The sequence below is a fragment of the Phocoena sinus genome, chromosome 14, assembly GCF_008692025.1.
Source record: "Phocoena sinus isolate mPhoSin1 chromosome 14, mPhoSin1.pri, whole genome shotgun sequence".
Lineage (NCBI taxonomy): Eukaryota > Metazoa > Chordata > Mammalia > Artiodactyla > Phocoenidae > Phocoena > Phocoena sinus.
In genome coordinates, this window is record NC_045776.1 from 19100411 (window position 1) to 19124657 (window position 24247).

General features: G+C 40.0%; 1 protein-coding gene across 36 annotated transcripts in view; it reads left to right on the forward strand.

Moving 5' to 3' along the window:
• The window catches only part of TCF4 (transcription factor 4), a 361926-nt gene extending 339045 nt beyond the window's left edge, over positions 1–22881 (forward strand). For 22 of the 36 annotated variants that reach the window (XM_032654534.1, XM_032654531.1, XM_032654541.1 and 19 more), the window contains 5 exons: positions 11874–12009; positions 13749–13911; positions 17135–17364; positions 17858–17998; positions 18193–22881. In XM_032654534.1, coding sequence (XP_032510425.1) covers positions 11874–12009; positions 13749–13911; positions 17135–17364; positions 17858–17994 — 666 coding nt within the window. In that variant the 3' untranslated portion in view covers positions 17995–17998; positions 18193–22881. The remainder of the gene's footprint in view (positions 1–11873; positions 12010–13748; positions 13912–17134; positions 17365–17857; positions 17999–18192) is intronic. The other 14 variants (XM_032654537.1, XM_032654548.1, XM_032654552.1 and 11 more) reach the window with 3 other exon arrangements.
• Positions 22882–24247: the final 1366 nt, after the last annotated feature.

Sequence of the window (24247 nt, forward strand, 5' to 3'; positions counted from 1 at the left end):
TCTGTACTGTAGAGGTTAGAAATTACACAGATGTTTCTTCACTCGTTCTCTATTGTCTGTGCTTCAGGTCCTTGGGGGATACATACATGTGTAAGAGAAAGTCTCTGAACCCACAGGCCTTTGGCTCTGGGGGGATGATAACACAAGTATGTGCCTAACTAACTATCACGCAGGGTGGAATGATTAAGTGACCCGAGAGGTGAGTCGGAGAAGGACGAACATTGGCCAGCCTTCGGGATGGATAGGAAAGTTTCCTGGAGGAGAGGTCATGGAGCTCATATTAGAGTCTGCGTTGGATTTCAATAGAGACAAGGCTAGAAAAGGCATTACAGAGCCGTAGAATAAACATGATCCAAAAAAATACGCAGAAAATCAAGGATCTTAAGTGCCCAGGTGGAAGTAGGGAAATGACCCGATGATGCGGTGTGCCAGGCAGGGCTGCCTTGGGCCGGGAGCCCCTCCTCCGAGCACGGCAGCCCCGACAACTGGCTCGCATCCTTCACAGGAGAGTCGACAGGAAGAGTGAATTTTCATGTATATTTTTTACATCCAAATTAAATTAACTCATGGAATTTTCCACCCTTAGGAATTAAAGTAGCAGCTCATGAAGTAATTCAGTTATGTCATTCATACCAAAACAGAAAATACTGGAGCAACTTGGCACTGTTTAAAAGCCAAGACTAGACCTTGGCTATTTTATATTTTTTTCAAAACCTGTAGGTGTTGTGTTCTGTTAACTTTTACTGGGGCTGTAAATTTTTTTTTTAAATCAAAAGTATCTTCATTGCTTAGAAAACAGAAGTGCAAAATGGATTTGAAATAAGAAGAGGGTTTAGGCAAAGCACCTTTAGGAGTGCATACCTAAAAAAAAACAAAAAACACAGAAGTGTTAACGTCGAATTTCTGAAATGCGGGGAGTCTACCTAATTGGTTGACATTCACAGTTGTACACAATTATAGCTTCCTCTAGGTCCATAAGTCAACTTAGAACTCTAAAATTGAGTTTAACCAAAAGATCTGTCCAATATTAGTTAAATGACATCTTTTGAGGAAGCATTGTCCTGATACAATAGCCACATTCATTTTCAAGCAGTGTTAATTGGAGGTATTGTCAAAAACCACAGTGTTGAGTTTCCACATTTTAATTTCACATTTGCCTGCTCCCCAGCTTCTGCACAGGGACGGGTCTCGTTCGGAGCTGAAAGTGTGTGAAAGTTATTGGAGAATGGTAGTCTCTGGGTAATGTTTCTGTGAGCCGCCCAAAAATTTTCCCCCTGCAGTCTAGATGGGAAACAGCTGGTTTTTGTTTAAAAAGCTGTTTTGCGAAATGTCTGAATCTTGAGGTGTAGAACTGAGGTCACCAGTAAAAGCAGGTGCTTAGGGACAAGTGAGAAAGAGTCTGGGGCCCGGCTGGCCCTGTCATCTTCTGCAGGGTACTTCCTATTAGAGGAAGAAGTATTGAAGTTGGCTCCTTTATTTAGGACGCAAACAGATAAACTAATCGCATTAGTGATGCTATTAGAAATTGAGCATCTTTGAACATGGCCAGCCCTTGAGTGAATAATTTGCTCCCTCTGAAATGGCTGTCTCCCTCCCAAGGCTTCAAATACAAAGGTCCAAGGCTTTAACTTCCTTTAGGTATTGTAAGTGCTTGAATTTCCTCTTTAAATACACCCACAGTAAAAGAACTATGATTTCAAATAAGTAGTCCCAGAACTGAGTACGTCCTCCAAGTTCATGGAGGCAATCTCGGGGAAAGGCAGAAAAGGAACCCAAATTGGCAGAACCAGGACAAGGCAGTTTTGAAAAAGGCCAAGTACAAAACATGTGGAATCACTAAAGTCCAGTGCATGTCAGATATCCACCAGCCTGAAGATGAAAGGAAACGACCTCCTCCCCTGGGAGCTGGGGGTTATTAGCAGCTGTTTATCCAGTCGGGAATAGAGATTAACATTGTAATTTTTTTTTTTAAAGAACTAGAAGAAAATTTGTTTGGGAAGTTGGCTCTTCATATCAAGTCACTGTGCACTGCCAAAAAAAACTTCCTTTCTCAGAACTCATGTACTAGGGTTGAGCAATGTTATGATTCTCTGAGAAACTCGGGATTACCAAAAAGCCCATCTCCATAAAGTAGAACAGAAAAAGACAGAGAAGTGAATGGACGGCTGCCACTGACACGTTCCCTTGAACTGTGCACTGTAGAGCTTGGTCTGGTACCTGTCCTCCAGCCTGCCTCTGCGTGGGGGGTGTTCTCCCCGTCCCATACCCCAACTTAATCTTTGCCGCTCTGGGGCCTATGCAAATGGATTTTGCACATGCCTACTGCTTGTAAATGCCTTTTCATGACATACTGGGGAAGCTGCTTAGTACTCTGTGGAGCTTTATTCTCAAAAAAAAAACCCAAAAAAACACAAAGAGTTGGATATTGGTATTTTCCCCTGATTTAATGCTACTCTTAATGTCATTTTCTTTTATTAAATCCTTTCTTTTGCTTTTGATCTTATTTATAGCAGAGCCACTGGTCATATGGAAACTATTATTGTATAGCTGGGAGATGAAAGACTTCATTGCAGTTAAATAAGAGTGAATCATTTGGGCCAATAATACACACATACAGTGAGGTACCATTTGTATCCAGAATGCCCTATGTTGTTCACTTTGTAACAAAGCCATTGAGGTTTATAAAGGGCTTTACAAAAGTCTGCTTTTTGTCCAAAATGTGTTGTCTGACAGTATGAAAACACGTTGATGTGCAGTCCTTAGCTGCTGCTTCATATATATGTATATGTATAATCTAAATATGGGCACTTCTTGTTGTAAAAATAGGAACTTTTATTTAAAGTTGAGACGTTAATTAATGTCAAATATCAGTTTTTTAAAAATATATATATTTAGATAATCTATATCAAAATTCTACCCATCATTCAAACCCTATCTAAAATGCCACCTTCTTGAAGTAGTCTCTGGTTTCTCCATCTGATACGATTTCACCCATCCTTTAAAACCCTACATGACCTTATACTCCTTTATGACATTCATCTTATTTTGCCCTATATAGCAATTATATTAATTCGTCTTTAAGATGTAAGAGGTTGTAAAGGAATACACACATCTATCTTTTATTATTTTTTCCTGCAGTGGCTTGCATATAATAGGCATTCGTTGAATAAATGAAATGTTTATTTTTTGATAGAAACATGCTAAACCTATATTCGACAGTACCGAAAGCTTTTAGATTTCAGATAGTCTCACGAGATATATGCCATTGGTGTCATCATTTACCGTTTAGGAAGTAACTAATTGCACCTTGTGGTATTACAGCCCTGTACAAGGAGCCAGTGCTTGCCCTTGGGATAATTACATTTCAAGACAAGTATAGGCTTGGGACTTCCCTGGCGGTCCAGTGGTTAAGACTCCGCGCTTCCACTGCAGGGGGCACGGGTTTGATCCCTGGTCAGGGAACTAAGATCCTGCATGCCACGTGGCACGGCCAAAAAAAAAAAAAGACAAGTATAGGCTTTGTGAATAGCTGCAAAACAAAATCATTGATGCGTATGCCCTGCCCTGTTAGACAGTGGCCTGGAGCGTGTTTTAAGGGTGGTGTCCGTAATGAACCATCAGGGGAGAGCCCTGTCCAGATCCAGCACGATGATGAGTGTTCTGGAGACCCATGCAGTCTAGGAGGAATGAGAGTATGGGGGTCTGTGGGACTAATGAAAGAGAAGTGTTCAGGGGTCATGGGGAGGAAACCAGCCCTGGGGGACGGAAGAGGAAGGGCTTAGCTCAAGCCTTAGGGATGTGGGAGTGAAGGCAGCAGATGAAGGGCCACAAGTAGGTAACTGAATATTGAGATGAAGGAATTTAAGAATAGGAGGGTACAAGCATGGTCCTCTGGTGTCCAGGTGAAGGACCCAGAAGCATAAGGTATTGATCTTAGACTTAATCCATAGAACAATGAAAAACCATGCTGGAAACTTGATATCCAAGAGACCAAGTGAAGCGCAGAGGATATAGCATTTACAAGCTGAGTATTTTGGAAGTGATGGGAAAGAAATGTTTTATTAGTTCAGGCAAGCTTCTTCACACTTCCATTGCCTTTCCGAATATGTTAAAATCAGCGGATGTTAATTGGATAATAAAAAAAGCATTTAAAAAATAAAGGCCTGATTGTTTCCCCATTATAGGTCATTTAGAGAGTATTGAGTAGAGTTCCCTGTGCTATACAGTAGGTTCTTATTAGTTATCTATTTTATATATAGTAGTGTGTATATATCAACCCCAATCTCCCAATTTATCCATCCCCCCTTTCCCCCTTGGTAACCATGTTTGTTTTCCACATCTGTGACTCTACAAAAGAGTGGATATATGTATATGTATAACTGATTCACTTTGCTGTACAGCAAAGAAACTAACACAACATTGTAAATCAACTATACTCCAATAAAAATTAATTAAAAAAATTTAAAACTAAGGCCAGCTAGGTAAGGATGAATCCCTAGTGACGGACTTCCTGGGCTGGCTACAGAGCACTTTGTGTGCCAGTCGGCCTCACACTGGTGTGTTGACACCGGGGGGACCCGAAATTCTAAGTACACATCAAGTGTCCAGTTGTCTTTTCCTTCACACTAGACAAAAGAAGCTGCTTACAAGTAATCGCAAAAGTGCACCATAATCTCTGTGCTACATGGGCTTGGTTCACTAGGCATGGATTAACTTTAGTTCCCTCCAGCCTACTTACTAACTTGCTACCCCGGGCAAGGAAGGGATGGAATGGACTGCTAACCACCCACCGAGGTCCCTGCTTGGTGGGCTGCTTCCAGTTCTGGTTTCCTGTGTAGGAAAATGATGTAGAGAATTGGGGGTGGAGGGTGGGTATGCAGAGGAGAGAAATGAAACAGTTTCACTAGATGGAACTTATGAGTTAAGAAAAAAATATATAAAAAGATGAACTGAAATCAGGTAACGGCCGTTTGCATCTCTCAAACTAGATCGCAGAATCATTCATCTTTAACCATTTTGGTGGACATCAGGGGAGTTTCAGCCTAGCTGATCCCATGACACTGCCGAGGTCAGGGTCATTTAGATTGTGTTTAAATCCTCTCGAAAGTTATTTTATCATCTGGGGAATAAGCATTAAATACATTTCCAAGAATTGCCCAGTAAGGAATTACCTGACTTCAGGCAAAGCCTAAGTGAAGCTGTGACATTTCTGGGGGGAAAAAAACAGGTGTTTTTAAGAAAATGAGGAGGCCTTCTCCCAATAAACATTTTAAGAATCGAAATCCAAACTAAAGAATTCAATCCAGATCTGACTTTAGTGAAAAGTCCTTTTAATGGTTTAATCACATGAATTTTTTTAAATGGTCTGATAATTTTTTTAAAACTGAGGAGTATGGAAATTATATTCGTGGTTGAAGGGTGTCCCAGATGTCAGGGCTTTTTCACACGAAAGCGTTGGTTATCAGAGCCTAGTCTCATTTTCTACAGAATTTGGTGCCTCCAATATTGTTCCTCACAGTGTCTACACTGCTATTTCATGAACTTCCGAGTCCCCATCTGTGAACTATTAAAGAAAGTTTGCAGGACCACTTCCCACTTCTTTAAAAGATGCACCTTTTGGACTCAATGGTATTTTTTGCACATTTGAGAAAATGTTTGCTTTCCTCTAATATGACACAGACAGATCTGGCAAGATAATTGAAACTGAAATCTAGCACTCTATGACTGTCATGTGTAATTGATATTTCATGGGGAGATTACAGTTCAGACACCAAAACTGTTTTCTCTGTCAATGGGTGTCCAATTACAATAAAAAGAACCAGCCCGTCAGCTTTTTTTTTTTTAATGATTATGGCAAAACAAGAGAAAGAAGAGAGAAAAGGAAAAGTTACCAGGACTTTTTTCTTTGCCCCATTTTCTTGTTATTTTTCTTCTTTCTAAAAAACACCTCTGTCAAAAGGAAGATTTTGAACCTCATGCCATTAATTACAAACTTTCTTTTTGAGCTAAATGTTTCTAACAGCATTTCTGGTTTTGTGTTATTTTCGCAGGTCTAGAAATTGATGACAAGTTTCCTAAAGTTTCCATCCTACACTCTTTTAGAAGGATTATGGTAGAGGAGAAAGAACTGAGGTCTGAAAGCCTGTTTTGAAGCAGTTATCTCTGGAGATAACGTTAACAAGGATTGAATAACTGCCAAATGAAATTTAATACATTTTCCCATCCATGAAATAGGCCTCTTAAATACAACAGAATAATTACTTTCACAATACTCCCTGGAAACAAAGAGAGCAGAAACATTGAATGCCTTTTTTGTTTGTGGTGTTTGTTGTTAGCTTGAGGACCAGGATAAGGACATTTACCAGGATGCTCCCTTCGCATCCGCACATAACAACAGCCTTGCCAGCAGCCACCTAATTTGAAACTGCATATCTTTTTTTTTTTTTTTTTTTTTTTTGCGGTACAGGGGCCTCTCGCCATTGTGGCCTCTCCCGTTGCGGAGCACAGGCTCCGGACGCGCAGGCCCAGCGGCCATGGCTCACGGGCCCAGCCGCTCCGCGGCATGTGGGATCTTCCCGGACCGGGGCACGAACCCATGTCCCCTGCATCAGCAGGCGGACTCTCAACCACTGCGCCACCAGGGAAGCCCTGCATATCTTTTAAATCTGTTTATGTTGGAGGAGTCGTGGCAAATATTAAATTTTGTAATTTAGTTAGACATCTTGGACTTGGCCTGAGTTGGTGGACCATGATGTTTTTCCCCCCCTATGATAAGGAAAACTAAAATGATTTTTATATCTGCATCTATGTGTGCGCACACACACACACACACACACACACACACACACACACACACATAAACACACTGTTTTAAAATGAAAACTCCAGGAAGTAACCCCATTTGTTCCTAAACTCTGCTCCCCTCCCCGTGTGTGTGTGCTTGTGTGTGTATATATGTACATACATACATACACACATACATATATATATATATATATATATATATATATATATATATGCCCAATCAAGTTGTTCCATGTTGTTATAAGTTTTCTGAGTTCAAAATCTGTTTTAGTCCTCTAACCAGATGTTCTCTAAGTCACTTAACCATTTCAGCCTTCGCTTTCTTCTCTGTAAAATGAGAAGAAGTTTGTCCTAACTGGTATCCAGGTCTCCCCAGACCCTTCCCTTAAAGTCTATATACTGTGATTGAAAAGTGTTCTTAATATATCAGTTCTTTCCTCAGAAAGTAAGATTATTTAAAATGATATGGTGCTTATGTGATTCAAAAGAGGTAGTACACTTCTAAAAGTATTTAGTAATTCCCAGTGATAAAGTCACACTGGAGAATTTAAATAGCTGTGTCAGAATTTGAATATTCCTTGTCCTAAGATACAATGAAACTTACATATCTGCACATGAGAGCCATGATTTATGGGGGCCTGAGGAAGGGGCAGCCATGTTTGGACCACATGATCTTGCCTCCCCCTCTTCTTTTATAGCTCATTGGACCAGGGGTGAGGACACCTGATCCCAGGCTAGCCCATTCAGTGGGTGGCCTGTGTCTGCTTCAAAATGATGAGCTGGACCATCTGGTGATCTTGGCATTCTGAACTCAGAAATTCTAAGACAGAGAGGGAGTTGGGAGCAGATTCAGAACCTGAAAGGATGTACTGGGAACTCCTGTGAAGTGTCCAGGCCATAGTTCTGAGTGGGCAGAAGCCAGAGAGAGACAGAGGTACCAACAGAGGAAGGAGAGAGGCTGGAACAGCTCCTGAGACACAAGGGGTGGCCTTAGGTCCCGAGAGTTCTCCAGGCCCAAAACGTAGATCACAGAACTCTTCCTGTTAAATCTCCTTTTACCTGAGCCAGCTGGAATGAGCCTCTGGTCCTTACTATTAAAACCACCACACTAAATTGATAGCTCCACGAAAATCCCACCAAGAATCGCCTATAAGCTCCATGAGGGCAGGGGCCACTTCTAAAGTATGCAGCACCCTGTCCCCAGTACCTGTCAGAGTGACAAGCATGGGCTAGATTAGGAAATATTTGTTGAATTAATAAGTGTACTCTTGGATCAGTCAACTGATAATTATTGAATAATTTTTAGATTTTAGTTCTTCTACTTTTAGCATAGATATATCTAAAACCATATTGTATGTGGCTATAAGATGACTGTATTCTTAAAGACTGCAAAAAAAGTTTACAATCAATATTGATAAAGCTAACCTTTCATAGGCTGCCTTTTAACTTTATTGCTTATCTAGATGAAAAGGTTTATGAAAATAGGGCTTTAATGAAGTTTGGATTTTCTGGGTGCCATCCTTAGAATTGATGTGTAGGTTAAAGGAATCTGCTTTTTTTCTGGTTACATTATTATTATATTTGTAAGTGGACAAATCCTGACCCTCATATATACAGAAGGCAGTATTGGTTTCTCCATCTGTTTCTGAGTTATTCTGTTGATGGGTTTGTGCTGGCCATTCACTGTGGTGTTTTTCCTTGTCTCTTATGTGACCAGAAATAATGTTTCTGAGGGAGAAGTAAATAGGGTTAGGAAATGCTGTCTGTGGTCAAGGAAACACGTAAAGCAAAGCTAATTCTTCAGATCGGAATACTATTCCACAGCCACAGGCAATGGAATTGATCCTGGAGAATCAGGCTAATTAGATGGATCCATGGATGTGGACCTATCATTAGTCATTCATTTGACCTGGAATATACATAGTTTACAAGGGAGGCCTTCGAATATCAAGGATAACATTGTTTCCAACTTCCTTTATGGAAAATGATGTATTATTTGAGATGATCTATAGAAAATAAAGTTAGCTAACATGCGTGACTAAAAGCCAAAAACCTAGTTGGAACAACTATCAAACATGCTTAGAGATCATTTAACATTTTACTGTCATTCTGCAGGAGAAAGATTTAAAATCAAATGGATATAAACAAAATAGAGACAGAGTGCAAAGGGATTGTAAGTGAAAGTAGCTTGAGTTCTAAGGTTTCTTGAACTATGTAGACTCTTATTTTTATGTAGTATGCAAGTATTTTCAGCTGGAACACCTAACAATATCAATAATTATTGTGTACCTTTGTGTACTAGCTGTCACGCATACTACTACTCCTTGCAATAAACCTGGAACTTACTCTCTGTAACTGCCAATGTTATTTTCTCTGTTTTGGATTTGAGCAACTTACCCATGATTATACTTGTACAGCAAACAAAGACCAGTTACAGTTATAATCTACATATTCTCATTACTGTATAATTTTCACTCAGTTGCACTGTCTTTCACTTACAGTTGAGGGAAAAAAAAATAGAAAGGTTATTGGTTGTAGGTTCTTCTATCCTCTTTTAAAAGCTAAACGTGTCTAGAAGGGAAAAAAAAAGAAATTTCAAGATTAATAACTGAATATATTTTAATTCAAAAGCAAAATACTAACCTTGAATTGCATCGTAGCTGCCCACAAAGAAGACTTGAGGGTTTTAATAGGATGACTCTAAAATAGGAGGAGAGTACGAGAATCTCTGCTGTGCTCAAATCCGTGGTTACCTTCAGTGATTCCAACTTAGAATCATCCTTTGTGGAAAGAAATGAAATCCATTGGGAATGCCAGTAACTGAATCAACACTTGGGTAATTATTTAGGTTAACATTGATGGACAGTCTTAAAGAGCTACCATTTGATCAGGGGCTGTAAAAGTCATGCTTGCAAGTGGACATCTCAGATTGAAAGGATAATCACTGACTGAATCAGTCTTCTAAATGCACAGATACAAAAATGGAAAACAGCTACCACTCTGGTCTGGAAGGAAAATAAAAACAATACACGAAGAGTGAGAAATGGTTGAAGGGAATTGGGTGGGCATGCTCTACCTACAAAAGATTAGGCTTCAGTTACCGATGAAAAATGGGAGTGGCATGGCCATGGTGTTAAGTATGTGAGAAGGGCTGACACTTATTCCATGGAACTCCAGAAGTTGAATCTAGGACCATTGGGCGGAATGTACAAGGAGGCCAACTTGTGGTGAAAATGGAGTGAGCTGCTTTGGGAGATAATCAGGGTCTTAATATATTTGAAGCATCCACATAGACACTAAATGACCACCATTCAGATTGTTCTGGGAAGGCACACGGGCACCCGAGTAGCAGAAAACACTGGACTCCCCAGATCTCTTGGCTACAACATTTATTTATACGTCCTGCTGCTCCTGAGTCCTTAAATCCTTTGCTATTCTTGCTGTATTTTGTTTTAACTTTTTTTAAAAATCTATTTTATTGAAGTGTAGCTGATTTACAATGTCGTATCAATTTCTGCTGTACAGCAAAGTGATTCAGTTATACATTCTTTTTCATATTCTTTTCCATTATGGTTAATCACAGGATATTGAATGTAGTTTCCTGTGCTATACGGTAGGACCTTGTTTTTTTATCCATTCTATATATAATGGTTTTATTTTTGCTGTATTTTGAATCTGGGCAGTTAGGAGGATTTATATGATCCTCCTCGCTCTCCCTGAATTTTCTTCTGCATTGTCTTGGAGGATATAAAGGTGACACTTTACGCTAGGCTGCCTTTAGATAGCACATGCTTCATTCGGTTCTGTGAATTTTATTGTTGCTAGTTCAGATTCTTATTATTGTTGCACTTTGTGGAAATACTCTTTTAAAACACTGGGTAGCAAAAGAGTGATGATTCTGCTTCGTGGTTTCAGATTTTGGATTGGGAAAAAATTACACTTTTTGCTTCATAGCCGTATAAATTCATGGATAAATATTTTTAGCGTTAGACCCACTGTCCTGTGTCAACGTTCACCTAACAACAGGCTAAGGAAATAACTACTTGGAAATGCCATTGAAAACGCTACTCATGTTCCTATTGGTCTGCAAATGCTTATTGGTCTTACTTGAAGGTGCACACGATAAAGTCAGTGATCGCTGTCTCAATGCCACAAGGTCAACATCTCGGGACCCCAGAGTAGGTAGTAGTAGTTAATAAAAAGCTCAGCAGTATTTTTTTCAGACCAAGTCATCATGCTGTACTCTATAATTTTATTCTTGGAAGCATAGAGAGTGTTTACAATATGGTGTCTTTCTAGGATCAGAATAGTGAAAAAAAATATGGAAAAATGTCCAAACATCTTTGCATGGCAATGATGGCATTACTGGTGTGTTTAATAAAACCTTTATTGGTACATTTTCCGGTATGGTGGCATTGGCAGAAACGGTCCCCCTTTGGATTTGGAACTCGGCAGCTGATGGAATACAGTAAACGTTAATTTGGAATGGGCTGCCAGTTTTGGAAAGCCAGGTGACATTTTATTATACTTGTACCGAGCAGGGGCTATGTCCCATACTGCTGTAGCTTCCGCTGTCAGTGGCTTAGCTGGCATTATGGAAAAGAAAAATGGCAGGCCTGAGAATCTTATCCCCTGAAATGAAAGTTGAATGCCAAATTGAAATTCCTGTAGGATTTCCGATAGCAATGGGGGAATTGAGGAGACCACAATTAAGCATATGGGCATTAAGATAATTGTCAGATCTGTTGGCGGACATGATAGAAGACAGATGGGTACGAATCAGTGCACTCCACTGCAGCACCCTGGGAGACAATTTGACGTTTTACCTGCCTGAGCTACTCTGCCATATTTGTCACTGGATGTACAGCACAGCATCTTACTGAGTGTTAAAGTGTTTTTTGCTGGGTACTCTAGGTGCATGCGTGGTCCTTTAGCGCCCTCTAGTGAAATGCATCTGGGAGTATTGTTTTTCAAAGGTTAGTCTCCCTTCATTGGGTCCTTGCTGCCCTGGAAGTAGCCGTCACACCTCTGATTCCCACTAAACTCTATGGTTCCTCTTGCCCTTTCAGGTTGGGGCCCATCGTGAAGATGGCGTGGCCCTGAGGGGCAGCCATTCTCTTGTCCCAAACCAGGTGCCAGTTCCACAGCTTCCTGTCCAGTCTGCAACGTCCCCTGATTTGAACCCACCCCAGGACCCTTACAGAGGTAGGTCCGCCTCCGCGGGCGCTTCTGACCTCACTGAAACAATAGATCCCATGTGGATCCCATGCTTACTCATTCATCCCTCAGGAAGCACTGGCAGATCACCAAGAATCCATTTTGATACAAAGATGGTAAGTAAATGGGAAAGGATTTCAAACGTCGCTGGCTAATTGTGTTTCTTCAGTACCTGTTTTGCTCCAGCATCCTCGGAAATCCTGCTCCTATTTCAGCAGGGAATGAGACCTCAGACTGATGAGAGGAAATGTGATTTTAGCTATTTCCACAATGTGCTCATTCAGATCCTTTAATGTGGTTAGTTGTAGCCTGACAGTGATGTTTCCAAATGAAGAGGAAGGAAGGAAATGGTTTTTGTTGCTTACGATGGAAGGAAATGTAGGTACATTTCAAACATGGAACTGGGATGATTTTCGCTCTTGAGTCATCAAGCCCCGTCCTTATTGCCTCGTACCACTGACTCTTTTCGGCTTCCCAGGACCCCAGGTAGCTGTGCCGCAGGGGCAAGACCTGGGTCCCAGGGTCCTTGTGCGACTGGCTGGCCAGGTGACCCGAAAATGCCTACATAACATCTCCTCATTCCCCTCACGTTGAGAATAAAAATGATAACAGTGGCACAAGAATGAATAATATGTATAAGCATTTGCCCACCTGTTAAGCATTGTAAGAATCTTGGGCGTGAATTATATATGTGGGTATGCCCGCCATTTTTAATTGAATAGTAATACTTTGATGGCCCTTTCTTTTTTTTATTTTTCTTTTTGTTTTTGTTTTTTTTGCGGTACGCGGGCCTCTCACTGTTGTGGCCTCTCCCGTTGCGGAGCACAGGCTCCGGACACGCAGGCTCAGCGGCCATGGCTCACGGGCCCAGCCACTCCGCGGCATGTGAGATCCTCCCAGACCGGGGCACGAACCCGCGTGCCCTGCATCGGCAGGCGGACTCTCAACCGCTGCGCCACCGGGGAAGCCCCTGGGGGGCCTGCATTTCTAATGGGCTCCCAGGGGATAAGGATGCTCCCGGTCCACTGACGAGAGTTTGAGTGATAAAGTTCTAGACTCTACAGATTACAAGTAGAAGGAAACACTAAATAGACGCACTTCTAGCTTAGAAATAAATGATTACATTAGGGTCACGTTTTAAAATATATTGTGATCTCGGAAAGTTGAGCAGTAATAGAGCTAGAAATGTCTTCATTGAGCAGTGACTGCTTTCCGTAGGTACCATTTTTAAATGCTGATTACTCCTTGAGGATAAGAGAAGCCTAATTTCAGAATATCATTAGGGTATCTATTGAAGTCTTGACTGTACATATTTAGCATATACTCCCTGGGAATTATATTTTAAGGACATTTTTCTATTAAATCATTGCATATGGAAGAAACTCAATATAATAGCTGATATTTACTTGGGTTCTTAATCAGAACATTGAGGTGTGTGAGTTTCATGATTATGATTTTCATTGCAATTAAGTTGATGTTTTGTAGACAGTGAAATTACCGTCTACTCTAAAAGATTGCAAAATAGAATTTAACCTCAGAGCCAATGCAGGGAAAACTTGTTTCTGCAGGTGCATTTTTGAAACTTCACCAAAGACCATGAAAAAAGGGACAGATCACACAGCTCGGCGGTCTGAACTGTATAGCTGGCAGCTCTCCAGTCTGGGGTGCGCGTGTCTGTGCCTCGAGGCTTTGGTGGCCGTGTCACCTGGTCTCTTTTTTTTCTGCAGGCATGCCACCAGGATTGCAGGGCCAGAGTGTCTCCTCCGGCAGCTCTGAGATCAAATCCGACGACGAGGGCGATGAAAACCTGCAAGACACGAAATCTTCCGAGGACAAGAAATTAGATGACGACAAGAAGGATATCAAATCCATTACTAGGTCAAGATCTAGGTAACAGTATATAATACTGTCGCTTCATTTAATTCCTTTATTGGACTTTGATGAAGTGAACAGAACAGGAAGAAACTATTCAGTTTTTTCCTGGCAGGTAAATCTGCAGCTGAAAAGAAAGTGAAAGGCTTTGCTCTAGAGGTACGAAAGTATCGTTTGAGATACCTGTACTCTAGGAAAGCCAAAAATATCTTTGCATTTATGAATTTGGACCCAGTGCTAATAATGACACACGGCAAAAACAGTTTGTAACTGATTCAAATGCAAGCAGTCGATTTGTAAAACTATACTTATTCTACAAATTTGGTCGTAAATGTTCTTTGGAAAATATTTCTAAAAAGAGAGCTTAGCTCTATTGAAAGCTCAATCGATGTATGCGCAACGGTCACTTTTTTCTTACCTCAAAAGTGAGAAAGTACTGATTTCCCAGCTTTATTCTAAACATGTTGGTATGTATAAGAGCAATACCTAAATTGCTCATTTTTTTTTTCTCTCGGCAGAAAATGCAACTTCAGGAAAATAGCTTCTGGTTGGTTTTCTTAAGTCCCCGATATCTTTAAACTAGAATCTATCTCCTTGAACTTTAATCTGATAATCAGATGGGTTTTTTGTTTCTTTGGTTTTTTTTTTTTGAGTATCGTGACACCCATGTTCTTTACCTCAGTTCCCTTGGATGGTTTTTATTTGCAAACTAAATGAATTGTACTGAGACGATACCTCCCTTTTCAAGGCTATCGTTCTCAAGGTTATACCTGGCATCCTTTAGGACTTACGGACATGCCGCCTTTTCATATTGCCTTTATAGTTATTGAGATAAATCTTGTTACAAGTTCTACCACAGTTTCAGAAATTCTGGAAGCTTCTACCTTACCCCTTTTCACCGTTGCTACAGAGTTTCCTGACTTGGCCACATTGGTAAGACATCCCAAGAAGGGCCTTTCACATCCTTACCAGCTTCTCTGTTAGATCAGTCAGCTCTTGGTAATTTAACTAGCGGTCATAACGCATGCCTATCAATGGATTCTTTGACGTTTCAGTACAACATTTTAACTCGCTGTTAAGAACCTTCTTTTAAAAGGTCACTGTTTTGACATTTACTTAGGCCCCCAAAACCGTGTTGTAAGGCGAGACTTTCCAAATCTTGGCAGTTTTCTTCGCATAACCAGTTTATTTATAAGAGGTTAACCAATTCTCATTCATTATTGCCCTGAATACCCTTGGAAAACAAATTCCCATTTTCAGGCCCACTTTGGAAAAGGTGTCGCATATGTTTGATGCGTAAAAACATTACCCAGATTTTTAACTTCAGGATGGGATGAGCAGAAACTCAACTCTGTTCTCTTTTCACTTATTACGTCCTATCTGTGTGTCAGAATGTGGGTGTGAATTAATAGTAGTCTTGATTTCCTTGGCATCAGCAGAGGTCACGGGTGGGAGAGAGCGGGACCAGCAAGGAAATGAGGAGGAGAATCAGATGGCGGAGAAAGAGAGCACTTTCCGATGGGTTCGGTTTAGTTGCGCGTTCACCAGCACGCATTCGAGGCAGACAGTCCCATCTGGAAGGGAGTTTAACCTACAGGAAAGACGAGCCAAGTCTTACAGCATCTTTCTTCGGTGTCTGCCTCCTTTACAAGTGTTCTTGGCTTACTTACGTCATCTTTATGAGCAGCATGTGCTACAACCCAAGAATCCGCTCCATTTCTGATTGATTGGGGCTTCTCCATCGTAGTGGGTCCTTAGTGCGATTTGGAAGTTACCCAGACATTCTCCACAGTGGAAGGCTATACATTTTAAGCCAATACTCGCTAAGTGTGCGTTGAATTGAGTAGATAACTTCCCACGTGCTCCTCCAGCTCTGGAAGGTTGTGATTAACATCTTTGTTCTGTGAGCCTTTCAGATTCATGGAACTTTAGAGTAGAGGCTCACACTGATGGTCTTTGGGGTCAGTGCTCAGATCTCTAGGTTAACATCCTTATGGATGGCCACCTCGCTGTTGTTTCTTGCAGTGAAGACTCTCTTGCTTTTGAGTGAAGTTTACTTCATTTTTTATATCTCTCACACTCAAAAAAGGTTCTTGCTCATGTTAATTCATTGTTAATTCAGCAATTAATTTAGTTCCGCTCAGGGTTCTTTGCTCTGTTCTGTTCTGCCTTCCTTAGACATTTTCAACACCTCTCTCTTTTACGTGATTGCCCAGGTATTATTTGAAGCCTTGACGCCATGAGATCTTCCTGATATGACATGCTTTCCAGGTGGCTCATCATCCTATCTGCCCCCCATTCAAAAGTTTCTAATTTGTCAGCATGACACCCAGAAACAGAAGTTATCTTCCCTTTCCAGACTCCTGGCTCCAACCATGCCTTTGATATGAATCATGTGATATCTCTGTTCTCATAATCAGGGATGAGCTTTTGGGCTTCATTTTTGACTCACAATGAGATCATGGGTATTGATAACCAGTAAGTGTTTGGGTTGGGTTGGGTTGGGTTTGCCTAGAACTCATGTCAACTCAGGTTTCCCCAACTTGTCTGGGGAATCATAAACATCCATAAAGTTAAAGGCCATGGAGATGATGTTTCTCTAACCTTTCTATTTAATACATGGAAAAAGCGAGACTCAGATACATTAAGTGGACTGACCAAGCCTTCCAAGCTGGTTAATAGACAGCAGGCCCCCGTGTTTACTCCCATTGCTCTGTTGTCTTGAATGTAGGACCTTCTTAATCCTGTTTGAGCTGCATCGTCTTAATTTTGACCTATCCACATCGTTTTTCAATCCCTCGTTCTCCTTGGGTTTCGGATGTCACAGTATGAAAGTTTTTTTTAAGAAAGAACAGCTTCAGTCTAAAACACTTTCTGAATCGTGGTCCTGAAGTGTAGCTTGAGCTGAAGTTGACAGCGCTTTGCCGTGCGTAACCTTAGGGATGGAAGCTGTGTTTTCCTTTTTGCTCCCCTCCATCCATATGGTGCACTCGGGGCCCCAACTTGAACCTCTCCTATTGGGTTTGGGTTTCATGTCCAGGAGCCATCAAACGTCTGGCGTAGCGACTGTCACAGCCACCTAAAGCAACGCCAAGCCCAGGTGGATGGAAAATTCTGCCAAGGACAAGATCCTGAGATGGAAGAGTTTCCTGAAAACTCAGAAAGAAAACAAAAGGAATTTAGAAACTGTCTTTTTCCCCACCCCATTGGAAAATGTCATGTTTTCCCTTTTGTCCCGCAGCAATAACGATGACGAAGACCTGACGCCGGAGCAAAAGGCGGAGCGGGAGAAGGAGAGGAGGATGGCTAACAACGCCCGGGAGCGCCTGCGGGTCCGTGACATCAACGAGGCGTTCAAGGAGCTGGGCCGCATGGTGCAGCTGCACCTCAAGAGTGACAAGCCCCAGACCAAGCTTCTGATCCTCCACCAGGCCGTGGCCGTCATCCTCAGCCTGGAGCAGCAAGTCCGAGGTCAGTGCCGGCCGGCTGGCCTCCACGCAGAGGTCACGGCCGCACGCCGCTGGAGAGAGCAGAGATGCTCTGGCGGTCTTGAGCAGGGTCAGAGAGTAGACTCTTAGGCATCCTTCAGAATCATTGCTTCAATCTCATCTAAATCTATGAGGCAGCTCCCCTTTCTCCTGTAACTGAATCCTGGGATTGTTCTTGTAGCTGATGCTGCCTTAGGACGTTTCCATAGGTCCTCTCAGTAACCGGAGCTGGGGACGTTTGCTTTACCAACTTTCTCAGACTGTAAAGTGGCTGCACAGTTTCACCAGGGAGTTCGACCTTTACTAGCCACTGAGCGAATGAATGACAGTCGTGTGCATTTTCCTAGCTGGTCCTCTTGTTCTGGAAGGTAGAAACTGAGAGGAAGGATCAACAGCCCCACAGAAACGTTGCATGACTGCCCTGGACCAGAAGCCCTGGGTGTGACCTAAATGCTCTGTGCTTTCCTCTTCCACAGAAAGGAATCTGAATCCGAAAGCTGCATGTCTGAAAAGAAGGGAAGAGGAGAAGGTGTCCTCGGAGCCGCCCCCGCTCTCCTTGGCGGGGCCTCACCCCGGCATGGGAGACGCGTCCAATCACATGGGACAGATGTAAAAGGGCAAGTTTGTTTTCAGCCATTTCTGAAAGCTCTCCTTTGTTACTCTTACCAAGGCATCAGCCATGAAAGCCATATTTGACCCAAATGCACAGACTTTTTTTCCCCCTTGGGAAGAAAAAAACAAGTTTAAAAATAAAAGCTTTCCTTTTTTCTGTTATAACCGTATTAATTCATCTTTCTCTCTTCTTTCTCAGGTCCAAGTTGCCACATTGCTTCATTAATACAAGAGACCACTTCCTTAACAGCTGTATTATCTTAAACCCACATAAACACTTGTCCTTAACCCCTTTTTTTGTAATATAAGACAAGTCTGAGTAGTTATGAATCGCAGACGCAAGAGGTTTCAGCATTCCCAATGATCAAAAAACCGAAAAACAAACAAAAAAAAAAAAGAAAGAAAAAATGTGCAACTTGGGGGATGACTCTCTTTAACATATCATTCAGAATGTTCAAAGCAGTATGTGCAGGCTGAGACGCAGCCCAGAGACTGAATGGCAATCTTTCCACACTGTGGAACAATGCATTTGTGCCTAAACTTCTTTTGGAAAAAAAAAAATATATAATTAATTTGTAAGTCTGAAAAAAAAATATTTAATTTAAAAAAATTGTAAACTTGCAATAATGAAAAAGTGTACTTCTGAAGAAAACTACATGACCATTTTTGTTGGTATTCAAGTCAGCTAGTGTTTATAATTACCGGATATCGAATAAGGGAAGCTCGGCTGCCCTCGTAACAAAACCAGCAAACATCCTGATGACAGCGAAGTGATGACATTAGCCATTCCTTAGGGTAGGAGGAACAGATGGATCTTATAGACCTATGACAAATATATATATAAATATATATATAAATATATATTAAAAATTTAGTGACTATGGTAAGCTTTTGTTCATTTGTTTCAGACTTTTTTCTCCTGTAAAAAAATAGTACTGATTAACTTTTTTAAAAGAAAGATTTTACTGTAAATATGGAGGTGTTTTTTTTTGGTTTTTTTTTTTTTTGGTCTTATTTCTGTCCCTTTCCCCGGTTTGTTCTCATAACCTGTAGTGCCAACTCTGCTTCCGGAGGGGTAGTGCAGGATGAAATGCTGACCCTGATGTTGCTTTTCATTCATAAATAAGTAGAAAGTTGTTTCTTCAGTCTTTTGGGAACACAGGACTTAAAAGTCACATCATGTGTAGATATTAACAAGCAGCATTACCAAGACATGGCAAAAAGAGTTTGTCTGAATTGTAATGTTGCGTTTGTGACCCTCTTCTGGGATTTTCAGAGGTACAAGGTTAGAATGCTACAATGTTACCACTGTGCCTTCCAATGTTTATATCATCGGAAACATAACATAATCAAAGTGGCTGTGATTTAACAAAACGATTAAAGCGTTACCTACATGTGTAGCCAGAAGTAGTGTGCAGTGAGGTGTTTCTGAATACATGGTCAGATTTTTGGAAAAAAACAAAAACAAAAAAAACAAGTGAAGTTCAACGACCATCCAATGAGGAAATTGCAAGTAGTGTGACAGAGCTGATTGATTTTGTTGCTTTCTTGATTTTTTTTTCAAAATGGGTTTACTAAGATGCAGATGACTTAACTGTCTCCTCCTTCGTCTGAAAAAAAAAATGCCAATATTCAATCATCATGCAGCGTTATAACAAGCCTTATAAGTCCTAAAGCATTAAGTTGCACTTTCTTGAGGAGGGGTAGTGCAGTATTTCTCTGGCCAGTATGAATGAAGTTTATACTTAACGTATTTGATAGAAACATAGATCAAGCTATGGCACAGCAACTCATCAGATAGCTAGCTTTGACGTCTGGGCACAATTGAACCAACTTCCATCGTGAATCTTTATAATGATTGACTTTGGTGTATAGTGCAGTAAAGAAATAGTGCTCCTAGTTAAGTATTTGTCAGCATCCTTTTGTCTCTAACTCATTTCTGTTTTTACAGCCACACAATCTTGGCATGTATTAAGAAAAAAAAAAAATCCCTTGTTCAAGTAGTTTTTCCACCTATCAGCACTGAGTAAATGCCATAAACCCATCGAAATGGTCTAAATGTTCCATCTGTTCTCCTGTTTTGCCAGTTATATAGTAATGAAATACATTTGTAAATTTTATGCAACAAATGGCAAACGTATCATTATTTTGAAATTGTGTATGTAAAAGTTATATTTTTACATGTAGACTCTTGTTATTATGTGTTTTAATACATTGTATCGGTTTTTGTTCCTTTTTTTTGTTTAAACGGTGTGGTTTAAAAACCGTCTCATTGAAATGACATAGTGAGCTACAAGAATCTGAATTTTATGTTCATTTCTGAAAATGTAAGAACAAATAAGATAGTTACCACGTGGTCATCTTTTACAAACCCATAAACATTTTGATTAGCTGTGTGTGTGTTGAAAATTGTAAATATGTTCAGTAGTGATAAAACTAAAATACTTTGTTTGATTTGTTGATAAGTTCCTAAAATGTGGAGGTGGATTAAAACCTTAGAATAGCAGAAATCAGACTTCATGAAAAGTTATTTTGAGGCTACCCTGTGAAAATGAATGAACAAAGGGGCTCAAAGAAGGGCATGGAAGACAATATTGTATACTCTCCCCTCCTCCTGAATAATGGAAACTGTGTGTACTTGTACCCTCAGTATGTTGAAGATTTCCTTTTAGTGGTACATTCTGCACTCATTTTGTATACTCTATCAAGGCGGGTATCCCTAGGAACAATATTATATAAGAAGCAGGTATCCTCTGATCACATTCAGGATAAGTGTATAGAAGAAAATATGGTGTTTACTCTTTAGGGAACTGGAAACACTCCCTGCATTGATGTACATTTTAAGATTGGCACTTTTGATACACGTTATCATCAAGGTGCTTTCATAGAGCTGATTTAAAGTTTTTCAAATCTGTAAACAAAGCAAAAAACAATTAAATCGTAGTTCTTGGATTATTTTTTAAATTGGTGCTTTTATATTTTGTTCTCAGTCAAACAGAGTAAAAGCTGCAATCTGTTGTTCACCAGCTTTGATGCATTCATTGATCAGTCATGTAATACCTCTATTGTGGAATTCCCTTTGGAAATAAGCGAAAAACTTTCTAACGGCCACCAAAAGCTGCTCACTACTTTTTGCTTGGTGGAGAAACATCTGCACCTATCCATATTCATTGGGTTGTATCCCCATTAAAAAGGAAAAAAAAAAAAAAAAGATGAAAGGGAATGTGGCCTTTGTAGTGTGTTTTTTTTCTTGTTCTTTTGTAATTATCAAACCCAGGTAAGATATTGGTATCCTGCGCTGTATTTTCTAATGCGATTTAGCAGAAGACAGTTAGGATTAACGTACTCTACAGAAATTTCCTAAGGGTCCATACTACACTATGTATATGATGATACTTAGGCTGGGGATCTGCTTAAGAGACTTGGACTTTAAAAGCAGCTTGGAACAGTTGATCCACCTCCACATTCAAGTAATTTATGAATATGCAGACTAGGGATCTGTTCATCTAGACATTTTTTCCCATTTGTCTTCTGTGTAGCTGCAAGGAACACTAATGTTTATACAACTGTCAGTCCACCCAGTAACGCAACTGGTTCTGATTCAGTCTTCCGATTCCTTTTCGTTTTTCGCTTTTTCCTATTTCTTGATTTTTTTTTTTTTTTTTTTTTTTTTGTGATCTTTATTTTGATGAGGGAATGGGGCGGGGGGAGGGGGGTGGAGGGAGGGTGTTGAACCAAGACTTGGGGTTAAGAGGATTTTCGTCTTGGATCCAACAGGCAGAATATGATCTGTGTCCAAAAGTGAACTTGAGTCAGGAATGAAACGATTTCAGCATAAACAAGCACAAAAATTTAGTCTGCTGGCTGACTGGAAACAAAAAAAAAAAAGTCAAGATGGAATATGAGGAATTCCAACACAATGGGGCACCAAGGCCTTTAGGCCTCTCTTTTTATTTTGCTTTGGTTCTGTTTGTTTTTCTTTAGAGACATGCTCTCTCTCATGGGACTTGAAGTGGACTCATCTTTGTGCAGTGCTGGTTTTGCCATACTCATTTCAAGTATTATAGACATATGTAATGGTGAAAATATATGAACTGTGGCCTTTTTCATTCTTGTTACTTGTGATGCAATTAAGTGAAGATAAGAAAAAAAAAAAGCAGAGATTTACCATGTATCAGTGCCTGGCTTTTTGTTATAAAGCTTTGTTTGTCTAGTGCTCTTTTTGCTATAAAATAGACTGTAGTACACCCTAGTAGGAAAAAAACTAAATTTAAAAATAAAAAATATATTTGGCTTATTTTTCGCAGGAGCAATCCTTTTATACCATGAATATTACAAAAAAAAAATTGTCAGATTCTGAATATTTCTTCTTTGTAGATTTTTGGAATCATTATGAGTAAAAGTTTGTTACTTTATTTTACTATTTAAAAGATGTTATTTTGCCATGTGTTACTGAGATGAAACTGTATGGTAGCTTTTTTGTTTGTTTTGTTTTTTTATTTGTTTTGTTTTTGTTTTTGTTTTTTTTTTTTAGTTGTAGGTCGCAGCGGGGAAATTTTTTGCGACTGTACACATAGCTGCAGCATTAAAAACTAAAAAAAAAATTGTTAAAAAAAGAAAAAAAGGGAAAACATTGAAAAAAAAGAAAAAAAAGATAAACAGTTACACCTTGTTTTCAATGTGTGGCTGAGTGCCTCGATTTTTTCATGTTTTTGGTGTATTTCTGATTTGTAGAAGTGTCTAAACAGGTTGTGTGCTGGAGTTCCTTCAAGACAAAAATAAACCCAGCTTGGTCTAGGCCATTACCTGTTTCCCATCTGTAGTTATTCGATGAAGTCATGTACATGACCGTTCTGTAGCAATAAATGTGCCATTTTTATAAACTGTTTCTGACACTTGTTTCATTTCATTTTGCATTGTCCATATAGCTCTGCTTCTCTGCTGTAAGTAAAACCGCCTCTAGATTTCATTTTGCAAGTGTTGGAGATATTGACAGCTTAACAAACAAAACATACCAAAACAAAAAACCCCACAAAAACATTGAAAAAGCAAAGCACATGACTGACCAAGGAAGAGATGCCCTTAATGAAAATGGAACGAGATGCATGCAAAACAAAAAGAAAACTGTCTAGAGGATTAATTAATTGAAGGAATCTAATTAATGTAACACGGAAGCTATGCATTTGAAGAGCTTTGAACTGCGCCATTGTTGCCAGTGTTTTCGGTTGGGCTGCCGTTTGCTTAAGTCAAGTCAGCCTTAAACTTCTGGATCAGTTGGTCGATTGGCAGAACCTCCTCAGCTAGATCTTTTCAGTCAAAAATCTATTGTATCGCTTTGTGAAGAGCTGCCTATTGTTAACCACAATTAATATTCCACTGTATTGACCGTTTCTCAAACTCTACCCAGCCCACTACTTCTGGTTGACTCTGTTGACTATTAATCCAGGTGTAAACAACCAGATGGGCTTTTTTCGAACTTGTACCACTGATGCGTGTCACCTGTGATGGGAGGGGGAAAATGTACAGATTAAAATCATTCAGTGTTATGTACTGTAAGTTAATACTTTTGTAGAGTGGACGTCAATCTCCTTTGCAAAACTTGGAGGCTGTTTCAACATTGCATTTTAGAAATGTAAAGTAATGTATGCAATGGAAGGAAAGCCCGTGGTTAGATAAGCGCTTCATCACAGAATGTTCTAAATCCAGTACGTGGTATTTGCGGATGTCTTCATATCGCTCTTGTACTCTTTCTAATGGGGTTTAGTGACAAGTTTACCTGAAGGAAAATGTGATAACGCCATTTGGGTCACATGTGAAATGCCCTCCATTAGCCAAATGTTGGGGTTTTTTTTTTTTTCTTTCTTTTTGGTTGGATTGTTTGCAGACATTTAAATTTTATGAAATTTCCAAAGATTTTGGTTGATGAGCCCTTTTTCCTTCTAAATGATTTGAGATGTTCTTATGTTCTTACTGTGTGTTTTAAATATAGATAAAATAGCCCCAAGCATTCAGTGTTTTAGTATTTGATCATCTCACTATGACTAAAAAGGGGGAAAATGAGCTTGGGCACCACTTCCGTGTCTCTTATCTAGTCTATTAACATTATGTTTTATTTAAAAGGACCGCATTAAACATGAAACTCTAACTTTGGTGCATTTTTCAAAGGGAAGTTAAATCGCTGGAGAAACTAAAGTAGTATCCAAAAGTTATGAAGATCCCAATAATGTTAGAAACGAAAGATCATCGAAAGGAAC